The sequence below is a fragment of the Colobus angolensis genome, unplaced genomic scaffold, assembly GCF_000951035.1.
Source record: "Colobus angolensis palliatus isolate OR3802 unplaced genomic scaffold, Cang.pa_1.0 Scaffold39, whole genome shotgun sequence".
In the NCBI taxonomy this organism is placed as follows: domain Eukaryota; kingdom Metazoa; phylum Chordata; class Mammalia; order Primates; family Cercopithecidae; genus Colobus; species Colobus angolensis.
In genome coordinates this window covers 3,903,276-3,914,028 of record NW_012117265.1, presented here as the reverse complement: position 1 = coordinate 3,914,028, position 10,753 = coordinate 3,903,276, and the positions used below count along the sequence as shown (strand labels likewise).

Here is a 10,753-nt window from a genome sequence, read left to right as displayed (position 1 = left end):
GAGGCGGAGCTTGCAGTGAGCTGAGATCCGGCCACTGCACTCCAGTCCGGGCGACAGAGCGAGACTCCGTCTCCAAAAAAAAAAAAACCACCCACAACCTTGGAAGACAGCAAACTTAATAAATGCTATGCTCTCACTCCTCCACCTGGCCACTCCCCCCTCTTCCCAGGCCTCCTAATTCCCTGAGGCACAACAATATTGAAATTAGGCCAATTAATTACCCAACAATGGCCTTTAACTGTTCAAGTGAAAAAAGAAGTTGCACATTTCTCACTTTAGATCGAAAGCTGGAAATGATTAACCTTAGTGAAAAAGTCATGTCAAAAGCCAAGATAAAGGCCAGGGGCAGGGGCTCACACCTATAATCCCACCGTGTTGGGAGGCAGATAGGGGAGCATCACTTGAGGTTTTAAGTTCAAGATCAGCCTGGTCAACAGTAAAGTCCTGCCTCTTTAAAAAAATAAAAACAAAAAATTAGCTGGCCATGGTGGTGCACACCTGCGGTCTTAGCTACTCAGAAGACAGGAAGATCACTTGAACCCATGCGTTTGAGGCTGCAATGGGCTATAACTGTACTACACTCCAGCCTGGACAAAAGCGAGACTATGTCTCTAAAAACAAAAACAAAAACAAAACACTGGAATAGGCCAAAATCTAGGCCTCCTGTGCCAGTTAGCCAAGTTGTGAATGCAACGTTCTTGAAGGAAACTAAAGGTGCTACTCCAGTGAAAACACAGATAATAAGAAAGGAAAACAGCCTCACCACTAACATGGAATAAGTGTTAGTGCTCTGGATAGATCAGACCAGCCACAGCATTCCCTTAAACCAAAACCTAATCCAGAGCAAGGCCCTAACTCTAATTCTATGAAGGCTGAGGGGTGAATTAACTGCAGAAGAAATGCTGGAAACTGGCAAAGATCAGTTTGTGAGGTTTAACAAGTCATTTCTATAACAAAAGTACAAAGTGAAGTAGCAATTGCTGATGTGGAAGCTGCAGCAAGCATTTCCAGAATATCTAGATACCTGGCAGAGGTAGCTCTACTACAATTTTAACAGAGACAAAACAGCTTTACTTCAGGAGATGCTGTCTAGGACTTTCATAGCTCTAGGTAAGCCATATCTGACTTCAAAGGACGGGCTGACTCTTTACTTTGTAGAGACAGGGTCATGCTCCGTTGTACTGGTTGGTCTTGAACTCTTGACCTCAAGTGATCCTCCAACCTGAGCCTCCCAAAGCACTGGAATTACAGCTGTAAGCCACTTTTCCCAGCCTGGGCTGGCTTTCTTGTTAAGAGGCCAATGCAGCTGGTGACTTTAAATGAGTGTTAATATTCAATTGCCATTCTAAAAATCCAAGAGCCAGTTAAGAATTATGCTACATCTAATCTCCTTGTGGTATCTATTTACATCTATTTACAGCATGGTTTACTGAATATTTTAAGCCCACTGTGAAACATACTGTTCAGAGATTCCTTTCAAAATATTACCACTGATAATGCACCTAGTAACCAAGAGCTCTTATGGAGGTATAGACAAGATTAACGTTTTCATGTCTGCTAACTGCAGCCCATGGATTAAGGAATAATGAATAATTCTGACTTTCCAATGTATTAAGAAATACATTTCGTAAAGCTAGAGCTGCCACTAATAATGCTTCTTCTGACGGGATCTGGATAAATTAAATTGCAGACCTTGCAAAAAGGGTTCACCATTCTAGATGCCATTAACAACATTTATGATTCATGGAAGGCGGCCAAAATATCAACATTAAGGCAGGTGTGGTGGTGTGTGCCTGGAGTCTTGGCTACTCAGGAGGCACAGGCAGGAGGATTGCTTGAGGCCAGGAGTTCAAGGCTACCGTGTGCTCTCATCGTGCTGGTGAATACCCACTTGTACTCCAGCACAAACAACACAGCAAGACCTTGTCTCTAAAAAAAAAAAAAAAAACCCAACATTAACCAGAGTTTGGAAGAAGTTGATTCCAACCTTCAGAGGTGACTCTGAAGGGTTCAAGTCTTCAGTGGAAAAAGTAACTGTGGATGTGATGGAAAAAAGACAACTAGAATTAGAAATGGAGCCTCAAGATGTGACAGAATTGTTTCAATCTCGTGAAAAAACTTGAACAGATGAGAGGTTGCTTTGTACAGATGAGCAAAAAGAGTGGTTTCCTGAAATGAAATCTATTCCTGGTGAAGATGCTGTGAACACTGTTGAAATGACAACAGACTTACAATATTACATCAACTTAGTTGATCAAGCAGTGGCGAAGTCTGAGAGATTGAGTCCAATTCTAAAAGAAGTTTCACTATGCATAAAATGTTATCAAACAGCATCGCAGGCTACAGAGAAGTTTTTCATGTAATGAAGAGTCAATCAATGCAGCAATCTTCACTGCTGTCTTATTTTAAGAAACTGCCACAGCCACCCTGACCAACAGCCATCAACACTGAGGCAAGACCTACTACAAGCAAAAAGATTACAACTCGCCAAAATCTCACATCATCATTAGCACTTTTTGGCAATAAAGTATTTTAAAGTAAGGTTCTTTACTTAGACGTAACACAACTGCACACAAGAGACTACCATATGATGTAAACCTAACTTATATGCACTGGGAAACCAAAACATTTGTATGATTCGTTATTGTGATACTCGCTTTATAGTGGTAGTCTGGAACCAAACTCGCAATATCTACAGGGCATGCCTGTATCTTGTATCAATAGGGTTTCTCTCCATTGCAACATCTTACATACTTAGAAAGGCCTAAGGAAATAATGAGGGCTTTCTGTGTTTCCTATATTGTATGGCCCCAGGGTGAGTTCTCAAATGTTGGATTGTGATCACAATCCAATCGCTTGAGGAGAAGAATGTGTATTAACAACAACTAAAAAAAAAAAAAAGGCCGGGTGCAGTGGTTCATGCCTGTAACCCCAGCACTTTGGGAGGTCAAGGCGGGTGGATCACCTGAAGTCAGGAGTTCAAGACCAGCCATGGCCAACCCCATCTCTACTAATAAAGTACAAAAATTAGCTGGGCGTGGTGGAGGGCGCCTGTAATCCAAGCTACTCAAAGACTGAGGCAGGAGTCGCCTGAACCCAGGAGGCAGAGGTTGCAGTGAGCCGCGATCATGCCATTGCATTCCAGCCTGGATGATCACAAGAGCAAAACTCTGTCTCAAAAAAAAAAAAAAAAAAAAAAATCCAATGGCGCCCTAACATTCCTAAAATTTATGGGGGACACAGAGAATACAAGTACTTTCATGTCTTCAAAGTGAATGGGGATAACTGAAGGCCTCCCCACATTCTTTGTACCAATAAGATTTCTCTTCAGTGTGAATTCAAATGTGGTAATTATGGTATGAGAAATTCCTAAAAGATTTCCAAATTCCTTACATTCAGAGTTTTTCTTCAGTGTGTTTTTAAATGTTTAGTAAGCAAATAAAATCTATTGTAGGCTTTCCCACATTCGTTACATATATAGGGTTTCTCTCCAGTGTGAATTCTAACATGTTTCTGTAGGTGTGAAGAAGCACGGAAGGTTTTCCCACATTCCTTACATATATACGGTTTCTCTCCAGTGTGAGTTCTTATGTGTTCGATGAGTTGTGAAGATGTAGCAAAGGCTTTCCCACAGTCCTTACATTCATAGGGCTTCTCTCCAGTATGGATTTTTACATGATTATGTAAGCTTGAGGAAACAGTGAATGCTTTCCCACACTCCTTACATTTATAGGGTTTTATTCCAGTGTGAATTCTAAAGTGATTCTTAAGGCATGAAGAGCTTCTGAAGGATTTTCCACATACCTTACATTCAAAGGGCTTCTCCTCTGTGTGAGTTTTAAAATGTTCAGTTAGTAGATAAAACCTATTGTAGGCTTTCCCACATTCGTTACATTCATAGGGCTTCTCTCCAGTGTGTATTCGTACATGTTTAGTAAGGCCTGAGCGCCCAGCGAAGGCTCTTCCACATTCCTTACATTGATAAGGTTTCTCTCCAGTATGAATTCTTACATGTTCAACTAGGTGTGAAGAAACAGTGAAGCATTTCCCACATTCCTTACATTCATAGGGTTTCTCCCCAGTATGGGTTCGCATGTGACTATTAAGATATGAAGAATATCTAAAGAATTTTCCACATTCCTTACATTCATAGGGTTTTTCTACAGTATGCATTTTAACAGACACAGCATGGCTTGTGGAGTAAGTAAAAGCTCTCCCACACTGCTTCTGTTCATAGAGTGTTTCTCCATTGTGAGTTATCCTATTTGCCTGAAGATGTGACTGATCAACAAAGGCTTCCTCACAGTCACTGTATTCAAAGGACTTGTCTCCTATCCACGTCCTCTGGTGAACATTTGGTGGCAGGCTGAAGGCTTTTCTGCACTGATTCAACACAGAAAGCGTCTCTCCAGTAGGGGCACTGTTGTGTAACATGGGAAAGTTTTCTCCATACTCATCACAGTCATAAGTGTCCCCTGTATTTTCAGTTCCCATGTGTGCATTAAGGCATGAGTGTTCACTGAAGAGTTCTCCATTTTCCATAAAGTCACAGAGTTCCTCTCCATTGTGGATTTCTGCCTGTTAATAAAGGGATGAATGATGATTAAAGGATTTTTCAGACTTATCAATAGATTTTACCCATCTGAAATCAGACACATTATTATTATAATTTTTGCCATTTTCATTACATGAATACAGTTGCTGCCCCATGGATTTTTTACAAGTTGAATGAAGAAAACCTGCAAGAACCCTGTGCCATTTGCTCTAAGAACCTTGAAATAATTCCTATATATTTTCATGAAATTATTTTTATTATCTATCTAGCTACATATGTGATAATCTGTACTTGTGAGAACGCTGAAGCACGAAGTTTTAAGACAGAATTAGGGTATCCCCAAATTCATTATGAGTATCCCTCTACAGCAGAGGTCCCCAACCTTTTTGGTACCAGGGACCAATTTCATAGATGACAATTTTTCCACAAACAGGGGTGGAATGAGGGTGGGATAGGGACGGTTTCAGCATGATTCAAGAACATTACATTTACTGTGACTTTATTTCTATTATTATTACATTGTAACATATAATGAAATAATTATACAACTCACCATAAAGTAGGATCAGCAGGAGACCTGAGCTTGTTTTCCTGCAACTAGACAGTCCCATCTAGGTGACGGGAGACAGTGACAGATCATCAGGCTCATAAGGAGCACACAATCTAGAACCCTCACATGGGTGCTTCACAGTAAGGTTTGCGCTTCTCTGAGAATCGAATGCTACTACTGATCTGACGGGCAGAGTAATAAGACAGGCAGTAATACGAGTGATGGGGAATGGCTATACGTACAGATGAAGTTCTGTTCACCTGCCGCTCACCTCCCGCTGTGCATCCCAGTTCCTAACTCTAATAGAAACAGTGCCAGTGGGGACCCTTGCTCTAGAGACATTCCTCCTGCTTGAGTAAATGTTACCTCTCTCAAATATCTCTCATTTTTGCTGATTCTTTATAACTGAATTCCCAATCTTTTTTGAGTGTGGTAAATAAGAAATCTTAATCTTACCATTTGTATGCCGTTTGATGTTTTAAGCCAAAAAAGTTGTTGAAGTGCTGACACTTTGGTTTTAACTTGCCATTCTGAAGTAAAACAGAAAAAAAGAAAAAAAATAGGGTCTGAGAACAAAACGGTAGGTTAAATAAGTCAGAATTATAAAGCTCATTTGTGTTTTTCATATTCAGCACACTCAAAAAAATTAAACAAACATAGATTTGAACAGTTTATACATGACTAATATTTGGCAATCATAAGGACTTGGGGTCTAAACCTAGTAATTTCTTTTTTTTTTTTTTGAGACAGAGTCTCACTCTGTCACCCTGACTGGAGTGCTGGAGTGCAGTGGCGCGATCTCGGCTCACTGCAACCTCTGCCTCCTGGGTTCGAGCGATTCTCCTGCCTCAGCCTCCCAAGTGGCTGGGATTACAAGCATGCGCTACCACATTCGGCTAATTTTGTAATTTTAGTAGAGATGGGGTTTCTCCATGTTGGCCAGGCTGGTCTCGAACTCCTGACCTCAAAAATCCACCCGCCTCAGCCTCCCAAACTGCTGGGATTACAGGCATGAGCCACCACGCTCGGCAATTTAGTAACTTTTTAAACAATTTATTCTATAGAAATTAAATGAGATAATGAACAGAAATAGTATTATTAGGGAAGGAAAGTAGAAATGATTTGGATAAAGAGCACACGTTAAAGTCATAAGCAGGCCGGGCGCGGTGGCTCAAGCCTGTAATCCTGGCACTTTGGGAGGCCGAGACGGGCGGATCACGAGGTCAGGAGATCGAGACCATCCTGGCTAACATGGTGAAACCCCGTCTCTACTAAAAAAAAATACAAAAAAACTAGCCGGGCAAGGTGGCGGACGCCTGTAGTCCCAGCTACTCGGGAGGCTGAGGCAGGAGAATGGCGTAAACCCGGGAGGCGGAGTGAGCTGAGATCCAGCCACTGCACTCCAGCCTGGGCGACAGAGTGAGACTCTGTCTCAAAAAAAAAAAAAAAGTCATAAGCAAAAAGATATAAGAGCACATCGTTTGCAAAATCACATGAAAGTCTGGGTTAGATGAAAAGGAGAAATATGGAAAGTTGAAGATACCCTAAAACTTCCAAGTCCAATGGTCCCATGTTCTGTGACAAAGTACATCTTTTAAATATATCTTCATTATGCTTCCCAACATACTGAACTTATCATTGACTAGGAATGTTCTTCACACTCACCTTAGAGAACTCCAGTTGGCAATGTGCTCAACTTTTCCTCCTCCTCCTCCAGTCAAGAGACAGACTGAGTTTGAACAGGTCCTGTACAGAGGGAAAGATACACCAATGGAAGAGGCTTATGAAGGAAACGACAAACATAACCAAGAAAAAATAACTATATTTCTAAAGAGAGTAGTGAAACTACTTTAAAAGAGCTCAAATTTCATATATCTCATCTTTTTGTGCCCTGAGGAGACTGGTTATCTCTGACCAAATACCCACTATCCAAACTTAAATACACATTTAAAACCATTAAAGACTGGGCGCAGTGGCTCATGCCTGTAATCCCAGAATTTTGGGAGACTGAGCTGGGAGAATCACCTGAGCCCAGGGAGGTCGAGGCTGCAGTGAGTCATGATTGTGCCACTGTACTCTCAGCCGAGGCAATAAAGTGAGACTCTGTCTCGAAAAAAATTAAATAAAAACCATTAAAACGTGTATCCAAATAGGAAATAATGCAAGTGCAAAGAGAGATCATTATTTTGTTTTTTGGTTTTCTTTTGAGACACAGTCTCACTCTGTCACCCAGGCTGGAGTACAATGGCACGGTCTCAGCTCACTGCAACCTCCACCTCCCAGGTTCAAGTGATTCTCCTGCCTCAGCCTCCCGAGCAGCTGGGATTACAGGCACCCACCATCAGGTTTGGCTAATTTTTTTTTTGTATTTTTATACAGACAGGATTTCACCACGTTGGCCAGGCTGGTCTTGAACTCCTGACCTCAGGTGATCTACCCACCTCAGCCTCCCAAAGTGCTGGGATTACAGGCGTGAGCCACCGTGCCTTGCCGAGATCATTTTTTTTAAAACAATATTGTCAATAGTTTGAATATTAAGTCTTTTGTAGCTTTTTTAATATCATGAGTAGTATTACATCTCTCTCTCTCTCTCTTTTTTTTTTTTTGAGACAGATTTTTGCTCTGTCACCCAGGCTGGAGTGTAGTGGCGCAATCTTAGCTCACTGCAACCTCTGCCGCTGCCCACCCTGGTTCAAGCAATACAAAAATTAGCCAGGCATGGTGGCAGGTGCCTGTAGTCCCAACCACTCAGGAGGCTGAGGCAGGAGAATCGCTTTTACTCAGGAAGCGGAGTCTGCAGTGGGCCGAGATCGTGCCACTGCACTCCAGGCTGGGCAACAGATCAAGATTCCGTCCAACAAAAAAAAAAAAATCAGAGAGCTTCTTTAGGACACCCCTGAAATAAAGCTATTTCTTATGTTCTCAGGGCTGAAATTGTTATAATTAATGAGGCTCATATGCCGGAGCCTCCCTGGCATAATGTGAAGAAGAGAATCCTAGAGAGACAGGAGTGTTGCACTGGATTTACTATGTGTCATCTGTATAGCCCACTCCCCCACCCTTTGTTGACAGAGCAGAAGACACTCTCTTCACAAAGGTTATTGAGAGTAGTGGGAGGAGTATCGTAATTCTTGAAAAGCCCTGTTGGTATTCTCCTTCATAGGACAGGTATGACTGCAAAGAATACCATCAGTGAGATGAGTTCCCTGTTTTGTTTTGTTTTGTTTGTTGAGTTTTGCTTTTGTTGCCTAGGCTGGAATGCAATGACGCAGTCTAGGCTCACTGCAACCTCTGCCTCCTGGGTTCAAGTGATTCTCCTGCCTAAGCCTCCCACGTAGCTGGGATTACAGGCGCCTGCCACAACACTCGGCTAATTTTTTTTATTTTATTTTTTGTATTTTTAGTAGAGACAGGGTTTAACCATGTTGGCCAAGATGGTCTCGAACTCCTGGCCTCAGGTGATCTGCCCACCCAGGTCTCCCGAAGTGCTGGGATTTCAGGCGTTGAGTCACCGTGCCCAGCTGAGTTCCCTGCTTTCAATCGAGATGAAGGGGGGACCCAGAAGAGCAGAAATCAAGAGAGTAGTATTTAGTCACCAAAGACAAGGTGAGAAAATCAACTATCAAGGACAGTGGAAATGTACCAGTAATCAGAATGCCCTGACCTACAGAGGTCTGTGGTGGTGGCTAACCGATCGTGGTGTCCCCAGAAATGAACTAGATAAGCAGTTAACAAATCCTACTCTAAGGAGCCACAAAATATACGTTAGGCATTAGGGGCCACAAGGTCTCTGTTGCAGCTACTCAACTCTACTGTTGTAGCATGGAAAACACCATAGAAAATGTAAACAAACGAATACGGTTGTGTTCTGATTGAACTTTATATATAAAAAACACGCAGAGGGACAGACATGGCCCATGGGCCATAGTGTGCCAATCTCTGCACTTGAATACTGCTCTATCCATGTAAAAAAGTCTAAACTACAGTAGCCAAAAACTAGACTTATCCCAGTGGAGAATCATAACCTCTCACTCAATTACCACACCAAAATCATTCATAAATCATGAACTTAGCCATTTTTCAAAACGTAATGTCTTTACTAGATAAATCAACATAATTTCTGTCACTTGGTATGCAGGCACTGACATAGCTAATGTCTCTTCTCCATACCAATTTGAAAAAAACAAGACTCAGTTACCTTTCACCTGGCAGGCCCAACAGTGTATCTTCACAGCATTGCCCCTAGCATGTGTCAGTTCTCCAGGTCTCTGTCTAACTTAGTCCCCAGAGAAAATGACATTCCATGAAACACCACACTGGTACACTATGTTGATACCACTATACTGATCATATCCAATGAATAGGAAGTAGAAAACACATTTTTAAAAATTAGAGACAGGCTCTTACTCTGTCACCCAGGCTGGATTAGAGTGATGGCAATCATAGCTCACTGCAACCTCATATTCCTGGGCTCAAGCAATCCTCCTGCCTCAGCCTCTCAAGCATGTGGGACTATAGGCACATACTACCACACCTGGCTAATTTTTAAAAATTATTTTTTTTTTATTTTATTATTATTATTATTTTTTACTATAGACCTGAGGTTTCACTATGTTGCCCAGGCTAGTCTCAAACAATTCTCCCACGTCAGCCTCCCAGTGTTAGGATTACACGCATGAACCATTGTGCCCTGCCTGAAAATACCTTAGACAGCTTTATTAGAAGCATGAAGCATTAATGGTTCCAAAATGGTAGCACAGAAGCAAGCTGGTTTCAACCCCCTTACAGAAAACCAAAACCAAATACACATTGGGAAAATTATCACCAGCAATGTCCCTGATCTCAAATATAAAAATTAGGCAGTTTCTGGGGCTACAAAGAAGTGAAAAAACTCCAAGGAGACGTTAAGAGAATCAAATTTCCAAGAACATGGAAAATTTCTACCAATTCACAGTTTCTACACTGGAAAAAAAATGAGATCAAGGTGGACAACCGCCTTCTCCACCATCCTGGGTTCCCTGGTAAAAGATCAGTCCCTCCCTGTCTCAATCCACAGGAAGCATCACACAAGTGTCTGAAGGGAGAAACATCCCTGAGGACATCCAGGGACAAAGAGGGGAGGCAAGACTACCATCCCCAGCCCTGGAAACTCTGTTTTATATCTCGGCCAAAGGAGAAAGTCAAATCAGAGTGGCTGTTCAGGAGCACCATACTGTAGGGGTATGCTACACAGGTCACCTGGGCATGAACACACAGCCAGCCTGCCCACAGTGCTGGAATATGCCCTTTAGGACTCCCTCATTCTGGATGGACAGTATTCTTGATAGTTTGCTAGAGCAGAGGCAAACGTGGGCTTAAGATTCCATCTAGTGCTGAAAAGGAGGCAGTGACCTAGGGAAATTTTAAAGAAAGAAAATCACTTTGGGAGCCTGAGACAGGCAGATCGCTTAAGCTCAGGAGTTCAAGACCAGCCTGGGCAACAGGATGAAAACCCATCTCTACTAAAAAGTACAAAAAGTAGCCAGGTGTGGTGGTGTGCACCTCACCTACTCGGGAGAGGACTGCTTCAGCCCAGGAGGCAGAGGCTGCAGTAAGCCATGATCATACCACTGCACTCCAGCCTGGGTGACAGAGAGACCTTGTCTCCA

At 42.3% G+C, this 10,753-nt stretch overlaps 1 protein-coding gene across 2 annotated transcripts in view; it reads right to left on the bottom strand.

The window, feature by feature from the left end:
* Positions 1 to 3,105: 3,105 nt before the first annotated feature.
* The window catches only part of ZNF121 (zinc finger protein 121), a 13,629-nt gene continuing 5,981 nt past the window's right edge, over positions 3,106 to 10,753 (bottom strand). Inside the window, exons 2-5 of one of the 2 annotated variants that reach the window (XM_011954898.1) lie at positions 6,771 to 6,851; positions 5,562 to 5,635; positions 5,109 to 5,166; positions 3,106 to 4,578 (exon numbers count right to left, since the gene is read on the bottom strand). In XM_011954898.1, coding sequence (XP_011810288.1) covers positions 3,409 to 4,578; positions 5,109 to 5,111 — 1,173 coding nt within the window. In that variant the 5' untranslated portion in view covers positions 5,112 to 5,166; positions 5,562 to 5,635; positions 6,771 to 6,851 and the 3' untranslated portion in view covers positions 3,106 to 3,408. The remainder of the gene's footprint in view (positions 4,579 to 5,108; positions 5,167 to 5,561; positions 5,636 to 6,770; positions 6,852 to 10,753) is intronic. The other variant, XM_011954897.1, reaches the window with a different exon arrangement.